Raw genomic sequence first — 27,268 nt, 5'->3', positions numbered from 1 at the left:
TTTGCCCATTTTGTCAAGAATAAATTACGTGTGAGGGGCAACATGGAGACACGTAGAATTGGGCGTCTTGTCCATGTGTGGTAATGCACCCAATATAGGTGAATGTCACTATTCCGTTGCTCACACTGCCTAACCATTTGTTCGTTTTTCAGAGCTTATCGTTAATACATGGAAGCGTTCACGTACGTATGTACATATTTACATGTAGGTATTTTAGACAGGGGACGCGATCTTTCAAGATTGAACTCTAGATCGTGCTAGGACTACTTTCTTTTTTTTTTTTTTTTTTCCCTTACGGCACCTTACTTTTGCGCACATTTGTGATGTGCGAAGTTGGAGGGAGTTCTGCGACGGTCTACGGTTTGCTTGTTTATTTGCTTATGTGTTTGTGCTCCCGTTTGCCGGTTTGCTTCTTTTTTTTTTTTCCTTTTGCGCCCCCTGGCTCATGATTCCTTAACGTTAATGTCGCTACAATGAATATGATAAAGAATATAATAAATCAATTTATCAAACTGTTCGGACAAGAGTACTTGGGAGAATGGGACGCCATACAAAATTTGACGATCAATTCTGTGACCTCCCCGGAAGTAGGCACACATATGATGCGGCAGCATTGCTCGATGTCGTGACATGCGCACATGAATGAGCTGTTAGCCACATCTGTCCTTTATCGTAAATTTTCCATCCATCCACACCGCACAAATGTACGAGCATACAACGACACAACCACACACCTACACCCTGTGCAGATCCTGCTGAAGAACGTCCCATTCCCGGAAAAACTATTCGAACTTATGGAGCTACCCTTCGAAATAGTTTACTCGAACATAAAAAATTTGCGTATAAAATTTTTGTGGTCATCCATTTTTTCAAATAATATAAGTCCCATAAATATTTACGCCAATGACCTGTTCCTGGTGATGAAGTTTTCCTACCCAAGTTTGTGGGACACGAACAAATATTTGAATCACCAGTACAAGACGAAAAGAACGAAACTGCAAAAATGGGACAGCATTAATATGTCCAAGGAAAAAAAAGAAGAAAGTTTTTTAAAAGCACTGCCAGTCAAACTAGTCAACTCACTAAGAATACTAGTGGAGAATGTCAAAATCGTATTTTTCGATAATTATATTCATAAAAATCCTTTTACCTTTGAATTTTTTATAAATAATTTTAAGATAGACGAACTGAACAAGTACAATGTTAAGCTCACGGAGGAAGAGAAAAAAAATATCAAGAAGAACTTCCTAATTAACATATGGATAAGGATGATTGAATTTCATATTATTTACAAGGAATACAAAAAGAAGATAAAGTACAAGAAGCAGATCAAGAAAAAGAAGCCTGATTTGCTTCATAACAGTGAGAAGGTTGCCCAGGGTGCAGCGAAGTCGAAAGGGGGAAGCGACGACGGAAAGGGTAAGTTCCACCCCATAGGGATCTTGAAAAAAAAAAATAAATAAACAAAAATAAAATAACACGAATGAGTGAAGTATGTAGCGGTGTCAACTGAGGAAATCTTGTTCCCTCTGTGGAGACAATCCGCTTTCACCTACATGTGCTCACGCTTACACACCTTGATGGCCCCACCCTGCAGAGGAATACTTCCTGACGGCCATAGAGAATCTGTTCAGCGAGAGTGGGAGTTCTGTGTACCGAGGCAAGAGGTACAGCTGGAGGAGGGCCAAAAGAAGGAGCTCCTTAAATAACCATGGATTGGCAAAAGAGTTTCGTTCCTTCAGTGACTACGACATCGATGAAAGGATAAAAGAAGGGAACTTAAAAAAAAAAGTGCGAAGGAAAATGCGCACGGGGCGATTTGGCAAAAAGGTCTCTCCAAACGAATCAGAGAGTAAGCAAGAAAATAAAAAAAAAGGAAAAAGTAATTACAACTTTGAAATTCCAAAGCATGACTTAGGGTTCAGAATAACTGCGAAAGAAGGATTAGACATGCACGTCGTTTTTAAGAAGTATGACGTCAAGGCACTGAGCGAACTGAAAAATGATTTAAAGTGTTTCAAGAATGTGGAACTCTCCTTTGTGAAGCACATCGAAGATAACGTCGAAGATGATATTTACCATAGTGTAAAAATAGAGGAAGAAGAGGAACATGTGAAGGGATCCTGCTATTGTTATAACTATGGCAATAGTAACCTTGCAGACGCAAACAATGATTCGTTTTTTATTTCCAATAATCCAAACGGGCACGAACCCCATAATGATCTTTCTAACTCCGAATTGAGAAACTACGATAAAATAATGGAACGAAGCTTCCAGAATGACTACCCCCCTGTCTTTAGTGACATTTCTGCGTTTGAAAGTTTAGACGTCTTTTTCACCACCTCAGCATTAGACTCCTTTTTCAATTTCGTGAGGTATATAGAATTTTGGTTCGTATACAAAGCGGGATGCAACATAATTTTTAACATCATGCCGAGTATAGAACATTGCATAAGATATTGTGAATTCAGAAAATTGCGAAATGAGAAGAATTACGTTTATGACGAGGGGTCTGAACATTTTCTGGAAACGTTTGAAGCTTCATGTCCTATTCACTTGCTAACCAAGTTGAGAATTCTCTCCGATGAGTGCATATACAGCAAGGAATATTTTAACAACGACCATTTGAAGAGAAAAGAGTGGAAAAAGTTACTCTATAATTTTATTAAAAACCAGAAAGGGCCAACCACGTCCATTATCAATGAAAATTTGGAAAAGTTAGACAAATGGTTTTCTCACGAAATGCTATTTAATTTGGTCATTCCAAACTTTAATTTCAACTACATCCCCATAAAATTTAGTCACTTCAGTAATTCTAGTGTAAAGGGTAATAAGTGCCTCCTATCCTATACAGTAGCTTGTTCCTTCCTCTTTAAGCAGGAAAAACTATCGATCATAAAGAAGAAGATGAGCACTTATTTGCACAACGTCGACATGCATTCCCTTTTTGTGCTCTTTAAGAAAAATAAAAAATTTGTTATGAATAAGAAAAAGTACTGCATTCACTATGTAGAGAAATTACCCATGAAAAATGCTTGCTTGTGTCATGAGCCGAATGGAAACAATGCAGGCTTTTACCATTGGGGGCACCCGAATATGGAGGACGACTGTGTTGACTTGCTCGAGGGCATGCATTCCAAGGAGGTAGGAATTATAGAGAACAATTCAGGGAATATGATAAGTGGTCTAATGAGACAGGGGGGAACACAAAAGGGGGTAGCCGCAGATGGCACAGATTATTACGCAGCAAATGGAGTAGCGCATCAGGGGAATAATGCAAGTAGGGACCCTCCGAATGAGAGTGGTTGTGTTACCAAGGAAGCATTAAAAGACAGTAACAGCGCCAAGAGAAACAGCCTAACGCAAGCAGATCGGAGTGGTGATGAAAATAGTCTCAGGGCGCAACGCGAAAGTGTGAATGGAAATTTGTACAACTGTAGCAATACAGCGAGCGACCAAGATGACATCCTTTGCATGAACAGCTTTAAAGACTACAATATGTGCAAGCTATTTGGGAGAGGATATTTTGGTGAAAACCATCATGAAGGGAAAGAAGAAGGAGACAAAATCCAAGTCGAAAATCTACAAAGTCTTGAAAATGAACATATCAAAAATGAGCATGAAGAAGGTAAGGGAAATAACAACAGCGATCCTTATATGAAAAACAATCGAAATACATTCTGGAAGTTTATACTAGGTAAGAAGAAAAAAGAAACCCTAGACAATATTGAAAAACAGAATGCCGAACCTATTGACGACAAGAATTTTGATAGAATAATTAATAACCAAGTTGTCCTAGTCCCAAATTGCCTAATCATTACTATTCATGATTACGCCAACAATGTAAGCGAAATTGACGTAACCATGTGCAAGTACGTAATTAATGCTAATAATTTATTACCACTTGTGAACTTCATCCCCACGAACAACATCTGTCTTGAGCTGTTCCTGAAATATGATAATTACATCGATAAGGATGTTATCGAATGTATTTGCCTATTTTTATGTAAAAAGGTAACAAGGAAGAAAATTTTGCGTGTTCGCATGGATGATTTGAAGTTCTACTTTTTTCACTCTTCGTACGTACAAAACGAAGTGCTTAATTTGAGAAGCTTCCTTAATAAGACGAGACGAAAGAGCAACGCCCGGGAAAACTCGTGTTGTCAAGAAAAGTTCATCGAGCATGATCTTCTTCTCGATCCGTTTAAAACTGTGGTGCATGAAAACCACACTGAAATGATAATGGTAGGAAAAGAATTGCATAATGATAATAAGACCATTGAGAGCAATAACTGCGTCGTAAGGACCACCACAAACGGGGGTGTTACGAATAGTAATAATCACCGAGGGCAAAGCAACCACGATAGTACTAGTGGGACCACCTCCAGCACTTGCGAAGAGTCGGAGGAGGACCATGACGGAGATGAACTGGGAAGAGGTAGAAGGAATAACCTCCACAGAAGTAGAAGTCTAGATCATTTTGTAAGAATGCAAGAAAGTGACATAACCAACATACATAACATTATTTTTAACAATCTCTTTGTTTCTCACTCGAATGTCTATCACACAAAAGTGAACAACACCTTTTCCTATCTGAGGAAGAGAAATTTCCTGTACTCGATTAAAAGCAGATACTATAGTTTTTTAAGGGGGTATATTCAGTATAATAACAATAGGAACAAGGTAAAGAATCGAAATTTGTTATCAATTGGAGTTTTTGGTCATGTGAGAAATATGTTCGTATTCGTTGACAAGATTGATTCGTTGGTTTATCTCAGCGCAAGGAGCGTGGACGTGGACCACATTTTTCACACTTGCTTTGCGAATGTGAAGAGTAGCGACTATGCGGGTGATCGCGGGGATTCTGCGGAAGGATTGTGGGGCGAAATGCATTTGGAAGAAGGCCGCCTAGGCCAGGTAGCCACTCCGTCCATGGAAAATTGCGGCTCCGCAGATATGGTAACAAATGGCCCAATTGGAAGCATCACTAGTTGCAGTATCATCAGCAAAAGTGACAACCGTACGGGGAAATCTCCCATGGTGTCCCCAAATAAGAAAAACAGAGAAGCGCTCCTTAGCATAAAATCGGTGAAGCTGAAAAAAAACGACAACGTGGTGTCCTTTACGGTGCATCTCCTAAATTGCAGCTTGAACGAAATCTGTGTATCCCTCATTGGAATACACAAACATGTACTGCCTTTAGAGCACCTCGAGTTGATAAAACGAAGAGTCAGCAAAATAACGAATATCAGGCTGTTCCTCGTGTGTAACAATGAAAACACCATGCACTTGACCAAGATTGATGTGACGAATGTGTTGCTCTACAATATGTTAAACAGGTATTTAAAGACAAACCATATGGTAAGGGAAAACCACACGAATGGTGGTGACACTCCCGAGAATAAGGATAACGAGTTTACGGTTAACAAGAATTACGAGAAGTATATAAAAAAATTGGTCGTCAAAATTTTAGACAATGAAAAAACTGTGTACAATAAAGAAGACTTTGAAAAAATATTTTACATGATTTTGAGAAAGAGAGTCACACAACAGGGTAAAGAGGGTTCATACGTCGGTAACAAAAAAGAGGGTCTCCAAAATTTTAAGACACACGATAACAGGAGCATGTTCATTAGTCACAGTTCGGACATGCTACACTCCTTCAGCAGCAATAACGATATTGTTCAAAATTACTACACAAAGAGGAAGGACAGATATACGAACCTGACTGCCACTTCCAAATCTCTGGAATTGGATTATCACACCTGTAATGAGGACACCCTGATGAGCAACTCTGAATATGACGAGAAGTCTGATTTGTGCAACGATTCTAATTACATCAATTTGGAGACAGAACGTAATTCGTACTACAATGACATTGAAGGAAGTAATCAAGATGCATGGAAAGGGAAGGATGAGCCAAATGAGGCCAACAACAAGGAGGAAAAATTATTCATGCAAGATGAGAAGGAACAGTATAAGGACATAGATTTGTTGAAGCCATCCAAGAGGTACAACGACGAACACTGCAAATACATGAATCTTAGAAACCTGTTTAATTTTGATGAGGTACTAGGCGATAGAGAAACAATAATGGGGGATGAAATTTTTATTGATAAATGTATATCCAATGTGGACATATCACAGGTGGACAACCTGAATGGGACAGAAGTAGAGGGGGAAGACAAACCCCAGAAAAAAAAAACATTCATTTTTTTCTTCCTAATAAGCAAAACAAGTATTGCTATTTGTAACAAAAATGAAGGTATATTCAAAATTGTGTGCAATGACTTTATGAGTGAGTTGACTCATATGGCTAGCTATCTAAATGTATCCTTGAGAATGAACACGCTATACTTTTTCTACATCCTCACCGTTTCGAGAAAGGCCCAGAAAGGTATCCTCCCAAAGGAGATCAGTGAAAAAGCGGACAATATATTTGATGAAGAAAAAGTTGCCGGCGTGCGAAAGAATACGTGTAAAAAATATGTCATCTTAACCGACTCGATAAGTAATATATTGAGTGTTTCCAAGTCCAGTCTCAAAAAAAAAAAAAACAGCGAACTCTTTAATCAGTATGTATGCATTTTGGCAAGAAAAAAATTTAAGCTCTTTATCGATTATGATAGTAAAGTGAAAAATCCCAAGCCGCAGCTGCATCTAGATATGCACATAAACAAAGAGACCAACAAAAAAACTGTAAAACTGTCTCTCAACAATTTCAACCTGTTTTGCAGCTCCACCTTATTCGTTTTGCTAAATAGTGTTGTGATAAATTACTTTTTGGCGTACATCCAGGAGAAAGAAAAAGTGAACATTCTGCTCTGCAGGTACGGGAACACGTTGCGGAATAGAGGCAGCCAGTCAAATCATGTGGAGCATGGACCTGTGAAGAGGAAAAAGGAAAAGGGCGACGACATGGTTGTTGTATCCCTCGAGAAATGGCTAAGTAGCCATGAAGTGCTGGACACGCTGCGTACATCAAGCAACGACAGTTTTGTAGACGAGACGTATGCAGACAATGACATTAGCTATAATATTTTAGATCAAAAAAGGAAACATATGGATGAGCTAAATGAGGATATCATCAATTTAACCAATAACACTTTTTATTACGATTTATCCGAGAATGAACATGGGACACAAAGGAACATCCAAAGGAACGCGCTCCATCAGAATGAACAATGTGAGGGCAACCCCCTTTGTGGTGTCAAAGGGGGAAGCGTAGTCGAAAATGGGAGCAATATTGATAACAATTCTGTGAGCAAAGGTCTGTACAATGATTTGTACTACCACGAAAAGGTCACCAAGTCGGGGAAGGTAAAGAGAAAAATTGCCGTGGATGATACGTGTGGAGGACTCGTATCGAAAAGAAGGTTCGACGACACGAGTGGCAACCTTCACGGACTCTCCCCAAATCTTAACTCGCAAGAAAATATAACTTCCCACGAAAATGGTAACCCACGAAATTGGACAAAGAGTGATCTCAGTGTTGTAAAATCAGACACGAAGCGAGATGTCATTTGTTCAGGCATCACGTTTGCAAAGGAGGACCCCCCACAATCTGATCACAGCAAGGAGATTCATGAAGTGCGGCTCATAAATGGAGATAACACCCTGAATACAACGTCTGAGGGATTGGCAAACGATCAATCTTTGAACAGTGCCTATCATGACGAGTTACAGAACAATTATGATACTCCTCCGAGTGTAATCAATGCGATGTACGAAAATTTAGAGGTAGGAAGTGACAATCAAAAGGAGGAAGTGAGTCAAAATATTGTCCATGTGGACAATGAGAAAAATAGAATCAATACATTATCGAAGAACATATTGGCTGAGCACAATTGCAAGCGAAGACGCAGCAACAGAGAAAGGCATAATGTTACTGAAAATATCCTAAGGAGGAACAAAAAAGTATGTCACGCATTTGCACAGCAACAGGGGGAAGCGCCAACCTCTACGAGGAACACACACAAGGGGGAAGAGGAAGAAGAAAAGTCTCAAAACAGTGCAGAGATTAACCTATTTGTGTGTTCCGAGAATGTCAACATATGCTATCTTATTAACTACCACCGCTTCAAGTATATCTACAAGAAGAATAACAAAGTGCACGCCTACATGAATGATTATATGAATTTTATTGATAGCTGTTCCAACTATTGCAAAGAGGACAAGAAGAAGGACGGAGAAAATTTTGACCATATTGGAATAATGAACAAAGATCTATACAATTTAAATTTAAATTTTCTATTTAAACTGGAGTATAGATGTACACAAAATAAGAAAAAGTCCATAAATGCTTTCTTTCCCTTTCTTTATATTATCCTTATGAAGAATTGCAACTATGTCATTTCGCATTTAACAATTGTTGATGTCAAAGTGAATGCTAATTTTTTGTGTAAAATTGAGGAAGAAAAAAAAAAAAAAAATAATAATAAAAATTATTTACAGGACAAAAATACTCTACAAAGGTACGACAAGGCAATGTTGAATTATTTACCCGAAGAACAACCCTATTGTGGCCGGGACGAAACTCATGCTGCAGAGAAATGGAAGGCAAATGGAAGCACACATAGGAGCTCACACAGCAGCTGCAAGAATTTTGCCAAGAAATATTACGACAGGTTGAGTGACAAATCCCAGTACACAAACTGTAGCGGGGAAAACTCCCTCACGGACAGCTGCATAATAGCAAGGCGTATGAACAGTAGCCTGTCTGTAAACAAACGAATGTCACACAGGATGAGTAGGAAACACGCCAACAACTCCGATTTGATCTATGATCTAAAGGTGATAAAAGGGGTTATAAGGAGTGGGAAGGATTCATCGCCCGAAAGGACCAGCGACTGCAACACTCATGATAAAATGGAGAAGCATGACGGCGAGAGGAATAACTCTTTCAACATTAGTGGTGGAATGAACCAAGAGGAATCCATATCTAGTGAAAGGAAAATCAGAAAGCAGCGTTCTTACATGAGGTTTCTGTTTAATTATAAGCAACATGACCTTGCGCAACCAGGGGGAAGCGAAATTATGCAAACTAGGCAAGGTGAACCTATTACCGCTATTCAGGGGAGTAGTGCCCACAGTGGCAGCATGAATAAAGTGTCGCACGCAAAGAACATTTTGAAGCACCTAAATTCTGTTGTCAACATTATGGGAAATAATAACGGCACCTGGAAATCTATACTGAAGAACGACAACAGCACCAAGCGATCGCTGAGCCTGTTCAGTTTCAAGTCCCCCGCGTTTCTACACAAAAAGGCCGCTCGATGGAATAGCAGCACGTTGGGAGTTATGCATACAGAAGATGGTACGAACAATGCATCCTACGACTTGAGCAGCGTGAATGGACAGAAGAGGGAGTGCATCTCTGGGGTGGAAGGAAAAGACGCAAAGGGTCAAGGGGAGGACGTCTTAAAATTTGCCGACCAAAGCAGTGATAACTTTGTGAGCATTTCCCAACAAGACAGTTGCTACCACGTTGGGGATGAACAATACATGGGAAGTTGCAAAAAGGAAAAGAACAAAACGAGAGGCAACCAATCGAAATGTAGGCACTTGTTTCACAGTGTCCCCATAAATAATGAACGGGGCGAATACAAATTAGGAAACCAAAAAAGAAAAAAAGAAGAATATCCACAATTAGAAGGAGACACCAAAAAAACAGCCTTGTGGAAGCTCTCCAGGTGTAAGCTATCTGTGTATAATATAAACCTATTCAGCTGCATCTATTTGAGACGATTTAAACGAGGGAAGCAAAAGTACTTACAACCCCTGGTGTATAATTATAAGCATGCTAACGGTTTAAATTATTTTCAAGCGAATAGGAATGAAAATGACTTTTATAATCCCTCTTTTCTACAAAACCGTTTCGACATGTATGCTAATTTGAAGGCCATGAATTATGACAACGTGAGAAACAATAACTATGTTGTGGAGAAGGACTTAAAGTTTGTAGAATACATTAACCACGTATATAGTTTGGAATGGTTCAACAAATTTAATGTTCATCATTTGTATAATATAAACAGGATCCAGTCGAGGGTGTCTAGATGTATGTGTCTGAATGGTAAAGGTAGTCCCGATTGCGCCGCTGGAAATATTGTTTGTTGCTATGTGCCCATATTTTATAAGCACATTTCAGCGTCTTACAGAAATGTATACAAATTTCTGCTACTAACCAAATACTACGAAAGTGTGCATTATCTACCGAGGTTGTGTAAAAAGGGAGGGGTATCACATGCCAACGGTGGAGATGAGCCGCATGGGAAAAGTACAAACATGGTGAGGAATGAACAATTAGATGGGAACATGTTGGAGAAAAGAGCTTCAGGGGTGCAAGAAATGGACAAAGAACTTTTAGAGGTAAATACAAATGATGAGAAGGAGAGGCACAAGGCAGATACGAAAGGAAGCTTGAAGAAGGCCAAAGGGCGCAACACTGATAATCCTGCGAAGAAAGGGAAAAGGGAAAAGAAAAACAAAGCACTCATGTTTGGGGCGAATGATAAACACTTCAATGTGAACAAGTACCACAGTATGAATAATGAGGAAACATTACAAAAAAGAAGCAAGGGAAAGGAAAGTGCCACTTTTACTCATCCCTTGAATGACATAACAGACGCATGTGGGGCGGAACAAGGAAAAACATTTTATCATGACGACGCGAGTGATTTGTTCGAAAATGATGAGAACGTAACAGGTCCACCAAGCAAATGCACCCGTCTTAGCGAAAACCATGTTAACAGCTTCCATAATTACTTAATATATAAGAGAGACTTTTTAAAATGCAGCTCTTGGAAGGCAAACCACCTTTATGTCTCTCTAAAGGAGGTAGAATGTTACGATCAGGACACGAACAATAGGAATAGACTTTCAAAGAGAAGCTTGAAGAAGCATGGGAAGAAAAGTAATAAGAAGACCCAGAAGTGCTTCAATTTTTACATTCACTTGCACGCTTCTAGTATTAACCTCGATCCATACTTCATTTCAACATGCAACTTTTACGTAGTCAATAATTTAAACAAAAATTTAATTGCATACGATATAAAGGAAACCAAGGATTATATCATTCATAAGCATAAGGAAATGCAGCAGTACTACAAGCAGACAGTTGGGTGGAGTGAACATTTGGAGAATGCAGGAAGTGAATGTGCGGTCAATTCGTACGAGCATGAGAAGGGTCCGGGAAGGCTACAAAAGGTTCGTTTAAAAAGAGGACATATGGAGAAGAATCTTGAAGGGGTAGATGCCACCGAATGTTCTACCATCCATGATGAGGAAAATTCGAGGCAAGTTGCAGAGGAGGGGAAAACACCCGAAGAGCTGTTAACCTTTAGCCCGCCGAAGACGCTAAAGTTGTTCCGTCTGATGAATTCCCTTAACAACCTTACGAACAAAATTAATGAAAAATTAAAAAATAATAAAGTCATAATTAATGTGGACATAAAAAACATAGACGTTAATGTGCTTGACTGCTCCTACATTTATGAAAGTAAATATTTTCTAGTGGATCATGTGCACCCCTTTTACAATAGCCAGTATGTATACATGTCAAAGGAGAAGTATGAACGAATCAGGAGAACAAAAGCGAATCACTCCAACGACTTTTCAAATCTTGAGTCGATGGAAACCAAACATTTTTCGAGCACTATTAATAATCTCATCTTCAATAGACTTACAAATTATTATAATGACAACTCATTCTACATAGTTTCTATTAATGCTAATAAAGTTAAGAGAATTTCTATACAGCTGTATTGTACAGTTATACTGAACAATTTTGTCAAGCAAGAAAATGTGAATGACGTGTTGAGTATCATTTTGTACAAGTACAGAATGAAGTTCTCAAGCCTTAAGATAAAAAGGGTGAGGAACGTAATGAAGGATGGGAAGCAAGACATAATGAATATGCTCCAAGAAATGGATCTGGATGACACGGACGATACCACAAAGGCAGGAAAAAGAAAAAAACATAGAAAAGGCAGGAGACGGAAAAGTGATAGTAATAGCCAACTTAACATGTACAAACAGATCTCAAGGTGTAATGACAAACAAAATACTTACAGCTCCCTCAACAAGGACAGCTTGATTGGAAGCACCAAAAATGTTCTCTACGATTATATGATAAAAAAGAACAATGAGGTGCATAAATTCGGGCGGTTCGCGAGTAATGATGAGGCAGAAGAAGGGGCATCATTTATGCCCACTCCGCCAACTGCGTCGTCTTTGTGCTCCTCCGAACCCACTTCAGTGCCGGTATCAGCGTGGACATCCGCAGGCACATCCGCGGTAACTTCTCCGGTGAGCTCTGCCCAGTCCACGTCGATCAACTCCATCCTGTCGTATGACTCAAACCTCGCAAAGACAGTCCCACAAATGCGTGAAGAAGTGCACGAAGGTAGAAGACACAGATCGACCTGTGAACCGTTTCATCTATCGAAGGGGGAAAAAATAAAAGAGCCCGCTTTACAAATAAAAAGAAGACACAAGAGAGAGAGCAACAGCTTCTCTGACAGTATATACACAAAGCATTCCATCTCGCTAAGAAAGTATGTGGGCCAATTTAATGATTATGAGAATGGAAAATCCGTAAGCTTCCACAATTTTTGGACCCACAGTGGATACCACATGGATGACGATTCGAAAAATGAGCGAAGAGTAAACAAAAAAAAAGTGAAAAATAAATTTTATAAGTACATTAAGAAGATATATAACAATATGACATCCAAGCAGAAGAAGAAAAATATAATCCTAAACAGCATCGTTGAGAATAATAAGTGGTTCGTTAGTGTAGAAAATTTGATTTTCTATTTACCCCAGTTTAAAAAAGGATTTAAATTTTACTTATATTTGAACAAATTTATTATATACGACTATAACCAAATAAATGTATGCAACAACATTTCTCAATTTAGATTATTCCTTGGGAATAATGCAGAGAGGAGGTACCTACACCTATGCAACAAAATCATTCGCACGTTTAATCACCTACACCTGAATAGAGATTTACTCAAAGGAAATTTGAGGAGAAAAATGGTGTTACAAAAAATGCACCAAGAACTATATAATAATCAGGTTTGTGTCATAGCAAATGAGGGCATAAAGAATATCGACTTTGTTTTGGATTTGAAAAATACAAGGCTTACTTTGCACAACAGGACAATCATGGATTTAGTTAACTACTTCACCGAACTGTCCATCAGCACATTTTCATTCCTGTACGTATATTCCGTCTACCCAGAGATATCTTTTTCTACCGTGTCGCACGTGTCTTCGTGCATGAATGTGGATAATTTTCAGAAGGGGCTCCTGCTATATAACAATCTTCTGAAAAACTACGTTGACACTTATAAAAGTGGGAAGCCACAGAATGATAGCCTCATGAGCATGTCTTCACGGAACAGCAGCAATAATAGAAACAAATGGAATGCATCGTTCGCAAGTGCATCCAACATGGTGGATTTGGAGAGACCCCACTTTGAGAAGTCCCACAGTTTTGAGGACCCAAACCGAAGCGACAACAACAGTCTGAATAGTCTAGACCGCAGGCAGGAAGAACAGAAACGAAGTAGACATGCGAACATAACAGACCAGAGAGGACAAAGCAAAAGCGAACACGCTTCGGACATTAGCAATATAAATATGCTGATAGAAAAAATGATTTCCCACAAAAATAAAATAAATTATAAGTACCTAATTATGAATAAATTCGAATACCAAACGAAAGAGCACAGCTCGTTGAAAGAATTACATGACAAGAATTACTACTTTCTAGCGTTTATAAATAACAATTTGCTGTTCTTCTTATATTTCTACACCAAGTATAAAACCGTCCTGAATTTCGTGTCCACTGAGGAGGTATTGAGTCTGAGACCCAACTACGTTTATCCTATCAGACGCATTAAGCACCACACACTGGTAAAGGCGAACAAGATTTGCGAAAATATAAAATCGAAAAAAAAGTTCATGCATGTGCGCAAGAAATATATGCAAAGGGAACAACTCAAAGTTTCTACCTCTAGAATAATGGAAAAGAAAAAAAAAAGACAGAGCAAGTTGAAAAAATACATCAGGTATAATAAGCAAGAGGAGGAAAGCAATGCATATAAGGAGAAGAACCCATCATATGAACCCAAAGTAAACTCGCTTCTAGGTTGGAAGGAACTTTCATATCGTCCTGGTGAGAAGGAAAGGAAGGGGAAAAAGGAACCATTCCCTGTTAATCACTTCAAGATGGAAAAGTACAATATGCATGATAATGTGAACACTGCTTCTATAAAGAACGAACATGAAGAGATCATTCCTGGTAGTAGCTTAGGCAGCGCGGCAAATCAAAAAGCTATTGTAAAATCCGGGTCAATTACGTATGATAAGATGAACAATGACGGAGCGGCGGAATACAAGAAAAAGAAAGATATCAAGGAGAATGCTCAAGAAGTTAAAGGCTTTTCTACAAAATTAAAAACTACCATAAGAAAACTTTTTACCCGAAGGTTATCCTCCCATGGGTTGGGAAATAAGAATCAGGACGATGACAAAAAAAGAGACATCATCTCGAACACGTCGAATGAGTTATTCTCCACGGAGTATAACTCAGTGCTGCATAAAGGAAAGGACAGATCCGAGGTCAGCTCAGCAAACAACCAGATAACTTCTTTCGACAATGTACATTGCTTTCGAAATAAATGCATTTCCTTAAAGATGAAGGTGAACCTGTTCGAAACCTGGGTTATCCAGGAAGACCTGTTCAATGTGCAAGATGAGAAGAAGACAAATGTACGAGTCAGCTCATTTCTGAAAAAACAGAAAAAAAAAAAAAAAAACTTTTTGGAGTCGTCCTCTCTGGACAATCATAAATCAGCAACGGGGGAAAAACAAATGAGAGGTAACAGAGGATCCGGCAAAAGTATAATAAGTGAATCGAACAGCTATGGAGAAGATAACCCATATGAGCAAGTGGAGGAAGACCAAAACTTGAGCATCAAATCTGCTAGTTCTACCAACTCTGGTAGTAACGTAAACATTCTGAACATTCTGGAAAAATCCAAAAATTATTTCAACACATTTATGAATAGGAAAATCAACAAGCAGATTTTTTACCTGGCGAAAAGGAGGACCTCCAAAAATGATTTAGAAGATTTTAACGAAAATGTTCCAGCAGTCATGGGAACGAAAAAGAATAATGTTAAGGAAAAGGAGATGAGAAAAAATGTGGTCAAATTGAACGTGGGAAATACGCCGGATTCCCAAATGTTGGTGGACTCTTCCTCCCTAAGTGAATACAGCTACGTTAAAGACAAAGCGTTGTCACACTTTTTAGGCAAGTCAAATAGTAACATGTACATTTATGGAGATAGATATGTTGGGGAGAAGGACCTCTTTAACACAATGGCAAAACAAAAAATAAAAAAATGGAATCAATACCACAAGTGGGAGAAGAAAAAACAAAAAAGGAAAAATATAAGAGACAACAATAGGAATATATGTCTCTCTATCATTTTTAGTGTAGACACATATTACAAGGAACAGGAGAAATTGGACTACTCAAAGTTTAAGATAGAAGTAAATAAGGTAAACATCATGTTAGGGAAGTGTTTCAACTTTAATGATATTTATGATCAGTTCAAATTGTACAGGAGCGGCAACAACTTCAGGGCATCTGTATACGAATCGGGATTTTTCGATTTAAATAATCCACATGACGCTTCTAACAACGATAGGAATTATGCGTACATGAAAAAACTGCTCAATCGAAACGACAAAATGTCCAGCAGCGAAATGGAATATGCTTTTTATGATAACACCAACTTTTATAATATATACTACAACGAGATGAAGGATGTGAAGATGGCCAGGAGGATGATCAGAAGTGGGACGAGGAGGGGCCATAGGCGAAGCCATCATCACGCTGAACCTGGTGATCTGACCCACAGAACAGACATCCGCAGTGGAGAAGAAGAGTCCAATGATGGAGCAAGCAGTGTGGAAAAGCAAGCAGACAAATACCTAATCAATGGAGGCATTACCGATGATCTATCTTGCAAGACAGAGAACGAGCCATTCAATCCGTCAAGGAAAAGCATAACTTTCACGTCTACGCACGAGGCGGAGTACTCTGAGCACGCGAAAAAAAGGCGTCACAACAACACCGAGCATATGTCCAAATGCAACATGTCGAAATTTGACGGCAACCAGTCGCGAAAGCACAAAGAGGAGAAGAAGGCATTTGCGAGACACAGTAAAATGTTTATATTGAAAAATAAGAACAAAATTATTTACAAAGACAAGTTTAACATTTTTTTGAATCATAACAATAATATATTTATGCCAAACATTAAGGATGAAAATGACTGGCTGCTCAGCATCAACAGTGTGTATGTATTAGCAAATTCGATAAGAGGGAAAAGATCCTTTAACGTAAGTTGCCACGAACTGCTCATAAATTTAACCATAGACAATATAAAGGAGATGTATAAACTACAGACCAATTTTAATTACAATATATACTACACAGGGTTTTACAGAACTTATTCTTCCTTTGTGAAGAATATTTATGTGCTTCCATTTCTTCACAAGGACAAAACGTGTACTGAAAAATCGAACGAAAAATTAAAAATAAATGGGGTATACTTAAGTAGCATGAATAAGCTCAAGGTTCCGGACAAAAATACTCTACACAACAGTTTGAAGGTAAGGAAGCGGATGAACACATCGTATAGGAGTTTGTATGGAGAAAAATGTGCCAAGGAATCAACTGACTCATGTGATGAGTACACACCTAACAGTCTTAAGGGTTCTTATGGGCAGGAAGACTCATATGACATACTCCCAACTGGGACAACCTCGCAAAGGAATAACGGAATGGATGGACACCCCTCAGTGGCTACCGCACCAAATGCTAAGAGCAAATGTGGCATAGCAGAGGAAACACAGGAAGGCATCTTAATGAAAGATAAGTCACAGGGCAAAAATAAATGCATCTCCTTTAATGACATGAATGAACTAATTGGGGAGACTGATAAAGAGAGAAACGAGAAAACTTTCCCCCAAAATGAGGAGCAAGGAGGAGATGTATATAACCTGATTAGGGAAAAGACGATACTTGTTCGCGACATGGAGGAAGATGAAAATTACATCAACAATGATATCACAACCATATACACTGTTCGTAAATATTTCCTCATTCAAAATTTTAATATATACAAAAAAATGATGAATTATTATGCAAAAATGCAGAATTTTATCGACCTGGAAGAGAGAAATACAACGTACACTGAAATTATTCATACGTTGAAGGAAACCTATGTGAAGATAGAACAGTACCGAGAGAATCTCTATTACCTGTACAGTCAGCTATTTTCCATAATCAGAAATATTAACGACGAAAAGAATATTATATGTCATGGACTTGTCTTTCTAAAGCTACTAAATTGTCTATACACATATAGCAATAAATATATCACCAACTTATTTTACTACTTGTTCGTTTTTTCTAAATATAATACATTTCCCGATTATCTATGTAATATACAGAAATATTTCGACTACAAATATTTTACTTACTTCACCAACAAGATTGGCAATGTGGATGCGTGTAATGTTGGAGGAAGGATGAGTAAAGAGTTTACACATTGGATCAGTTACAATAAGAGTGGGGTGTTGTCCCCGCATGAGAAGGACATGTCTATGCTACCCAAAAGTGGAAGTAGCCCCATCATGAACGAGAACCTGGCCCTACAGCAGGAGATAAACGAGAATATTAAGAAGGAGGAAATGCTCAAGGAGAACGAAGTGAACAAAAAGAATTTATCATGTTTCATTATTTCTGCCCTGCTGTATTTGTACCAGCCTTACAAGTACAGATATGAAAGATGCGCTCCCGTGACAAATAGGAAGAAGGAAAATTTGAAGCGAATATTCAAACGGAAGCAGCACATTTCGTCACTCTCGGAGGAATATGGTCTATTACAGCGCCAGAACAGCGCCTCTTACGAAATGGGACAAGGGAACGAAGCGATGCATACACACGTAGGGAATCAAATCAGCCGAGAAATGACCTCCGAACTGAACGATATATACGAGGTGGACAACAGAATGGAAGAAAATATAATGACCAAATTCGATGCGCTCAGCTCAGAAGAAGGCAAAGAAATAAAAATAAGGAAAAACAAATCGTACATGTTTCACAAGAAGGGAATAAAGATAAGGATAAAAATCCGTGTAAACAATGTGTGCCTCAAAATACACCAGTTAAACAAGGAAAATATATTAACGCTAAATTTGTACGACTTGAATTATTACATGTTTACCTGTCTCTATCAATATCATTTTTTCTTTCACAAGACGAATGAGCATGTTGGTTTTTACCTGAACGATACAGTGGAGAAAATTAAATTTGAAGATATCTACGCTATTACAGAAAAGAGCGAAATGAAGAAAAGAGTGAAAAATAATTTGTTTATGGACAGTTTATGGTATGATTTGTCCGCTCAAGAATCCGCCATTCAGGACGAACTGTACAAATTCCAGTGGGGAAATAAAAAGGAGAAGAAGAAAAAAAAAAAAAACTGTATTAAAATGCATTTGACTTTTAAAGTAGGCTTAAAAACGTATGACAATATGTACAACATTCAGGACAATATAATCAACCCCATCACCTTTACGCTTTTAATAAATGAGAAGTTTAAATATTTTCCTATTTTGCGTGTCCACTTGTACACCACAAGTATTAACTTGAACATCACCACATCCTTCCTGTACCTGTACAAATATTTATACTCAAATTTAAATTTTAAGAAAGACCTCAATGACGTGAAAAACTCCAACATTGAGATTTACAATGACCTCCACTCAGAAATTATAATTTTTTACAAAACCAGGACGAAGAATAACAACTACACATGGAAGCTGAACATTTTAGACAAGAACGAATACCACCAGTTTCCGTGCGAGTGTCTTTACTTTTGTATTAACAAGAAAAAGGAGAAGAAAAAGTTGAATTCTGAATTATACGAAATGAAAAGGAATTCCGAAGATTTCATTATAACCAATGAACACGACTTGAATAGCGTTTTCAGGGATATTTGCACAATTGGTTTTAAGAGAAGGAACCTGCATAACTCAGTGGCCAAGCATGAGAAGCACCTCCTCTATGACAACACGCAGAGTGTGTATGACATCCTGCATCAGTTCACTTACCGAATGCCCTTCCTGTACAAGGAGCAGGGGAATGACAATAAAATCATCAACATAATAAAGAAGAAGCCATCCTGGATTTACATCGGCGTGCTATACACCGATGATTTGTACTCGCGCGCGTATAAGGTTCCGAACGTAAGTGGAGAGTATATCAGCGGGTGAAGACAAACGAGACGGAGCGCAAAAGAGCGAACAACCTTTTTCCCTATTCTTAAGCTCTAATGCGCTCCCCAGAGAGACTTCCCAAAAGAACTAGCAAAATTGTACCCCTCCCATGCAACCTGACCATTGCTGCTGTGTGGCGGAAGGAGCTAAGAGGAGACATCTCGAAGGGGATCTTTTCTCCTACCAATGATACAGATGCGCGGTGTCTTTTCATCACTGTTCCCGCAACGTGGCAATTCATTCCACTTCTTAACAACATGGTTCTCATTTTCACCACACTTTGCAGGTAAAGCACAACTTACTGGTCGAGCCCGAAATTATAAGAAACAAGTGGTGCCTCTCCATAGGTACCTGCATACAAATAGAAAACAACTCGGGGCTGCATTTCAGAATATACAAGGAAGGCAAATCGAAATATTTTCCGCGTGTAAATTTCAAGTGGAAGCTAAAGAAGAATAGAAAATCCAACGGGCACTATTCTGCGTGGGAAACCTTGGATGCAGAAATAAAAAATGAAAAGCATAAAAATAAGACCAAAGGCAGTCTAAAAAATTATCACTACCAGCACGATCAGCAGCATGATCATCACATTCACCATCATTATCATAATAAAAAATTCACAACACATGTAGAAAAAAAGAAGAACAAGGAAGGATCGAAAAAAGGAGATTATATAAACATACTGCCCTTCAGCAAGAGAGCCATTCCTCTGTTCTGGTTGTATGATTGTAGTTTACCATACATTAAAATACTCAGAAAAAAAGAAAAAAAATATAACATGAAAAATTTGAGAAAAAGCAATAAAGAAGGAGAAGAGAATTTGGACATCGAAGCTGTTCCATTTAATATTCTTTACAAACTACTAAATAAATATACCGTTAATAACAATAACATTTACCAGAAGAAATTGGACATATCCCCATGTGAAATAATTTTTCAAGGCTTGATAATGTTTCACTGCTTCGTAAAAGTGAAGGATGTACCAACTCAACATATAAAAGACACTTCCTACAATTATACCGTTGTCATAGAACCCATGGTTACGATAAAGAATAACCTACCGAACCCCATCACAGTCATTATTAGAATGAAGAAGAAAAAAGGACTGTTCAGTATCAGTAAAAATAAGCAGGAAAATCAGGTAGAGGATAAAATTCTACACAAGCGTAACTATGAAATGAATGATGATATTACAAAAATTTTGAAGAAGCAAGAAATGTTCGCCATGGTGCCTCCACATCATTATTGGTGCTTGCCCATCTGCACACAGGCCTTTTACATGAAGGTGTTTTACCATGGCCTGCAAATAGAGAAGATGAATTTCATATATGACTACGCCAATGAAATTAAGGACTACTACGATTTTAAGGATGTTAAGCTGCCCGAGTGGAATGAGGCATTCTACGGCGCAAATATGAACAGCGCGATGAAGAAGGGCGACCAGGGAAGCAGCGCGGGTGAAAACAGCGGTGTGAATGCTGCGAGCGCAGCCGCGAACCTCCGCGCGAATGATGAAAAGAACCTACACAGCAACCACAACAGCAACAATGGAGGAAGTGCCTGCAACATCAAGGAGGAGCACGCAAAAAACGTGAACTACTGGCAGTACAGAAATAGAGGAGCGTCCAACGTGACCAAAGACAGTCGATTTATGTACGAAGAAATGATGAAGGTATTTCAAAACAATGACAGGAATGGTGAAAACGCCGGTTTTAATAGTCCCAACGCCAATAGAAAAAACAGCATGTACGATACTTTGTTCAGAAATAATGTAAGCAATATGCACAGTTTTGGCGGAAATGAGGAGAATAATTACCAGAGCAGGAATAATTTCAAGTACAATTTTTTGTACGCAACGGAAGGTTTTTTTCACATTTATATGCCAAACACTGACACGATTACGTCAACCAAGGTGCTGAATCACAAGTTTGGTCTAATTGGAAATATGTTCTCCTATGAAGAATTGAAATATATTTATTTCGAAAATAAAATAAGTCAAATGAATAGGAAGGTGTATGATAATTTGCACATTTTTAAAAACATTACTGTTTCTGCTGATGTGTCTAGGAGAAAAATCGATTTCTATTTTCCCTTCTTTTTTGAAAACACCACAAATGTGTGCATCTACGTAAATAACAAGTTGTTGCCTCCCAATAGCCGTTTATACATGACTGAGGAGGAAGCCAAAAGTGTGAGAATTAAGTCTTACAAGCATGATTGTGAAAATAATTTAATTCTGTGTAGTAATGTCAGTGGTAGGATTGACTGCACGAGGACTAATATGATAAGACCGCTGATAAATTTGATATATAGAAAAATCAACAGAAAGCCAAAGGTACGATTTTGGGAAAAATATGAAGAGAGGAGAAGGAAAAACAGCAACGTAATGAACGCGCCTGCCGTTGCGGACGAAGAAGAGCACACTTCTGGGGATGACGCAGATATGCTGAAATCAACAAGAGAATTCAAATTAAGAGTAGTGCAGAACAAAGATGATAATATAATTAATGATCATGATTTCGAGGTTGATAAACAAGACACCGAAGGAGAGAGGAAAAATGCGCACAACACGAATGACTCGCACGCTCTGGGTTCCGGAAAAGATCTCACAAATGAGACAAACAAGGAAGACAAACAAAACGAACTAGGTGAAGGCACCCCACAGAATCCCTCACAAAAGACAGACAAAATAACCTGTTCAGAAATTTTAAATGACACAGATTATCTGCCCCAGAACAAGGATGATTTATATTATTGTAACTCCAAGTTCTCTGAAATATCAGCAGATCGAAATGAGAAGGCAAAGAGCGAAACTACCAAAAAGTCAAAAACACACAAGTCTTATAAAAATGCATTCAAAAAAATGCTCATGAGTAATAAAACCCTATTTAAGAGAAGAAAAAAATTGAGTCAGAAATCTTCAGGCTCCATTAGCAATTTTAAAAAAATTAGAAAATTTGGATTATTTCATAAGCGTGTAAAAAGAGACAAAATAAATGCCGAGCGAGAGGAAGAAGAATATTCTGAACATCTGGGTGAGAGGAGAGAACCCTATGACAACGATGGAAATGAGGACTCCGTCGATAGCAGTTACTACGATGAGCATGATAATGATAGCAAGTTGAAAAAAAAAAGTAAGAAGAGGAAAAACATGAAGAGGACCAACTTCAGCTACTCCAGGAGGGGAAAAGGAAGCAACAAATTTTTCATCAAAAGTTTGTACTCGCTTGATAAGTTGGGACAGAAATATTTTAGAAAAGGGAAAAAGAAGAAAAAGAAGGATTTGTCGTCCCAGGGGGAAAAAGGCACACACGATTCCTCCTCTTCAGAAAATGAAAAATCCACAGGAGGTTTCCTCGCCTCGCAGGTAAGTTTTAGCATTTTCCATTTGTTCAAGGAAAAGGAAGAAACAAGCAAGTGCTCCGAATTTGACGAAGACATTTCCGACGATAACGCGAATGATCAGATCGAAACGGAAAAGGAGGAAATAGAGCACGGGGAAGAAGTGGACGAAGCGGAGGAGGAAGATGAAGCGGGCGTAGACGAAGAGGATGATCCGCTCCGTGAGAACAAGAGCAAGAAGAACAAGCACGACATTTTGAAGTTCCGTCTAATAAAGAACAGAAAAAAAAAGAAAAAAAAAGCCTCAAATAAGAATGAGCTCGAAAATGAGCAAGACAATGTGAGCGAAAAGAGCAATTCAAAACTCAGGAAAGGGGGGGAAAACATGTACCAGAAAAAGCGGTTCAGAATGACCCCTTTTTTCAGCTCCATCGATAGTAGACACAAGGGGAAGGTAATCACTGGATCGGTTAGCCACGAAAAGAATGCAAGGTTATCCTCTGCAAAGTACAATTTGGATGGCAGTTCCTCAGAGAGCAACAATTATAACAAAATCGCAAGCAAAGGGAAGTCTTCTTGGCGAGGAGAAAATGAAGGTGGCTCCCGTACCAGGGTATCCTTCATGGAAAGGAACCTGCATTCTGGATTGAACAGGAACGATGTTCAGGTAGATGCTGGGGAGGAACTTGGAGACCACGTGAACCACGAACCGCACGTGAAAAGAAGAATTTCACTGAGGCGTATCTCCATAAGTAAGAGACAACACAGAAAGTCGAAAATGAAGGAAAAAGATTATTACGAAGGAGGATTCCTGTCTTTAGGAGTCTGCGTCAGATATGCTGAGGAGCCATTTAGTAAATCCAAAATTGTTACCTTTGTCAATAGCTACATATTCATAAATAGGCTTCCATTTGACGTAAAAATAGCTACCGATTCGGTTAGAAAGTCAGACAGCATTTTTGCAATCCATAATGCAGCACTTCACTCAGATTTAAACAACGCTTATAAGGAAATGCTCCCATTAGATGCCCTCAGCGTTAGCAAAAGTGTGCACAATATTAAATCTTTGAGAAACGACACGATGGAAAAAGACGTGTTCGCAAGTAACGTGGGTGATGTGTCGAGGGGGACGGAAAATTGCAAATTTGATGTAAGCAAGGACCAAACGGCAGATATAGATATGGAAGCCATCCGAATTGAGGATACCAAAATGGAGAGAACTACGGCAAGGGGAAGTGATAGAAAAACGTCCAACATAAACGATAACAGCTTTAACGAACATGTAGGCCATATCGACGGTAGCAGCAACCTGATTGTGAATAGAAGCTGTGGAAATTATGATAATGGTGAAGGACCAACAGGGGAGGTAAACCAGACAGAGCAACCATATGGTGCGAATAGTAAAAACGCAAATGATGAAGGAGCGACAAATAAAAATGAGACGTATATTAGAAGTGGAGAAATCACAGCTTTTCATTACCACAGGAGTTACATAAAGATAAAGGACTCCAGTGAGGAATACAGCTCGCAGCCATTTTCCCTAATCCCGAAAAATGTCCCATCCAACTTCCAAATCGAATTATTCAACATAAATAAATCGCAGATAAATAACACAAACAATTTATTGGTAGAAGTAAATGTATGCAGTGGCATTTTTGGAGACAAGCAACAATTGCCCTACACATACAATGGCTATTTTTACATTTTGAGTTTACCGGTTAGACCCCAATTCGAAATTATCAACGCCACAAAATTTATCATAGCGTATGCAACGGATGTGAATAAGTACACAAAGAAGTATATGAACAATAACTACGATACATATTTGAGGAGAAGCACAAAGAATGGAGATTTTCCCGTAAAAATGATTTATCCATACAGCTCCATTTACTACACGCTTAGGAACAATAACGAAATTGAGTCGTCTAAAATTGCCCTGAAAATTGTAGGCGTACAGAAAAGCTCTTGGTGCATCAATACTATCAACTCCTTCATTGACAATGTAGTTATGTTGCCTTATAGAGTGTATGGGGAGAATAAACTTTCATCGGAGAAGAAATTTAAGGGTAGGAGAAATAGCCACAAAAATGGGGAGGACGTATACTTTATAACAAGTCGAAGAAATGCACAAAATACACACCTGCATAGAAGTGACGGGGGGAATGTCGTTTTGGCGGAATTACAAACTAAGGATAGTTGTGCAGAGGTAGAAAAGGAGAACCGCATTTTTAGCGGGGATGGAGAAAAGGAAGAAGATTGGAAGAGAAGACAGAAAATTGAAAAGGATAACATGTTCCTAGGACATAACTTGGTCAACAAAAAGTTATACTCCTTTTTGATTATAAGAGATAATGGCAGCAGAGCTATTGTGATTACAGAAAAGTATAGCCTAGCAAGGGAAATTGTGAGCACCAAAAATTTCAGTAAAATTCATAGGCTAATTGCCATAAGTAGGAGGAAGAAAATTTTATTATCAAATAAAAATGCGAATAGGAAATATATGTTGGATTATAAAAAAATGAATTTTGTATATTTCAATTTTCCAATCGTTCCTGTGATATACCAAATTAACATCCCCAGATTAACCGTCACATGGATTCATAGACAAGACGTGATAATTGCTATTCACTTGTCAAATTTAAAATACAGTGGCCATATATACCCCAAGGAAATTATAAACTATGACATAAATAACATGTTCACGCCCATCAACATTTTAAAAAGGAAAGAAGTGGAAGAATACGTGCAGTACGTTTTTCTCAACAGTTATGTAGACTCCATTTTCGTGATCGAGCAGATTCATATAGACCACTTTGTAAAAGGGGACATCCCCGTCATCCTGAAAAATACCAACATTGAAGAGAATGAAGACACATTTTTATATATTCATGTGAAGCAGTACTGTGTGGACTCGTTTAAGCAGGCCCCGATATATCAAAGCATAATGATTAAGATCTCCCCGATAAATGCAAACATCGAATTATTGGTCATTGAGCAATTAATAGAAATTATAGAAAAGGAAAAGCAGCTGTTATTGCTGTACGAACGGGAAGACAAATCATTACCACCACTCATTGCGACATCAGAAACGGCTAGAAATGCCATTAACACAACGCTGAAAATATTTTCCGACGCCAACTTTCTCAAAATGATATACATGGATGATTATATGAGGAGAACAACGGAGAATGACTTCATCCTGAAAAACAACCAAATTGTGAATAATAACATCATCCTAAATTCTGCGAATAAAAATGAAAGTAAATACAAGAACATACGTAACTATGAACATAAATACGCGAAGGAAAGTGAAGCGGAAATTAAACCAAATGCTTATTCATATTATTTTAGCTCCCCACAAATTAGAATGATAACACAGAATAGAATAATCAACATTAATAACATCACTGAGAAGATTTGTTCTGAGGACTCCACCAACAGCTCCATATCAACAAATATGTGCAGCAAAAATAAGAACAGCAGGAATGTACATAAAAAAATATGCAAAATGTTAGTAGGTTACTATAAGTACAAGAAGGTGCATAATTTGATCAACAATACTTACTACGATATTAATAACATGAATGATGAGCGTGTGTTGCCAATAAAGATTCAGTACTTTAGAAATCAGAAAATTTTTATGAATGCATTTTCTTCTCACCTATTTTTACACCCAAATCCGAGATGGATGGACAATAAGAGCAAACCTGTATATATTAGGGAATTCAAAATTAACCCAATTGAAATTATAGCCTCTATAAGGACTTCAGAACATAGGATTTCAAGGAGAATACTACACATTGTGGATGCACTACCCGTCGATACTCCCTCCATGAAAATACATTTGATTTCGCAAAAGAGGAATTATATCGTCTGTACATGGGATGGCTTAATCCAGTCGTTAAAAGTTTCTTACTTCAGACAACTCTTGAGACAGTCTTTACCCAGCGCATGGTTATCCAATCCCTTTGCATTTATTAAAGGGTTCATAAAAGGAATCACTGCTCTATTTAAAGAAACGGTTAGGGGAGTTAAAACCAGTTCGAATTTCTTCGATGGATTCATGTCCGGATTTAAGTGCGGAATTATTATACTTGTTGTTAACACCGTTGGAGGCTTATTTCAAACTTTAAGTCATATGTTAAATGTGTGTCATAAAATAATGGGAGGATCAAGGCCACGACCACCAAGCATCTTAGATTCTATAATTCTCGGATTGGATGGGTTGCTGCTAGATACATTTTACAGACCTTGGGTTTCGTTATTCAATGACCCGAAGATATCTCTGAACAAAGGAAACAGCACTCTAAAAACTGTGTGCATCACAATAGGGTGTATTCTCAGGTGCATATTTGCACCAATTTTTGGCCTGCTGAACCTTTTTGCGTCCATTACGGAAGGATTTGCCAACACGCTCATCGGCGACTTTGAGCGATTCTCCAGGGTTCAGGAGCGTGCGGATTTTGAAACAGAGAAGGTGCATAACACCGTAGCCGCGATGAGAAGGGGCAAGAGCTTCATGAAGAAGACGACCAGACACGACAAGGGTGCGTAG

The 27,268-nt window shown here is 38.4% G+C and overlaps 1 protein-coding gene across 1 annotated transcript; it reads left to right on the top strand.

Annotated features, from left to right (window-relative positions):
• Positions 1-473: 473 nt before the first annotated feature.
• Positions 474-27,268, top strand: AK88_02820 (uncharacterized protein; the record flags this gene model as incomplete). Its single annotated transcript, XM_012480443.1, has 4 exons — positions 474-587; positions 750-1,419; positions 1,598-19,341; positions 19,658-27,268. 4 exons carry the CDS (start codon positions 474-476, stop codon positions 27,266-27,268), a joined length of 26,139 nt encoding a protein of 8,712 aa, XP_012335866.1.

Source organism: Plasmodium fragile, assembly GCF_000956335.1.
Source record: "Plasmodium fragile strain nilgiri unplaced genomic scaffold supercont1.29, whole genome shotgun sequence".
Lineage (NCBI taxonomy): Eukaryota > Apicomplexa > Aconoidasida > Haemosporida > Plasmodiidae > Plasmodium > Plasmodium fragile.
Note: the sequence above shows the minus strand (reverse complement) of the source record. Positions and strands in the feature narration are given on the sequence as shown.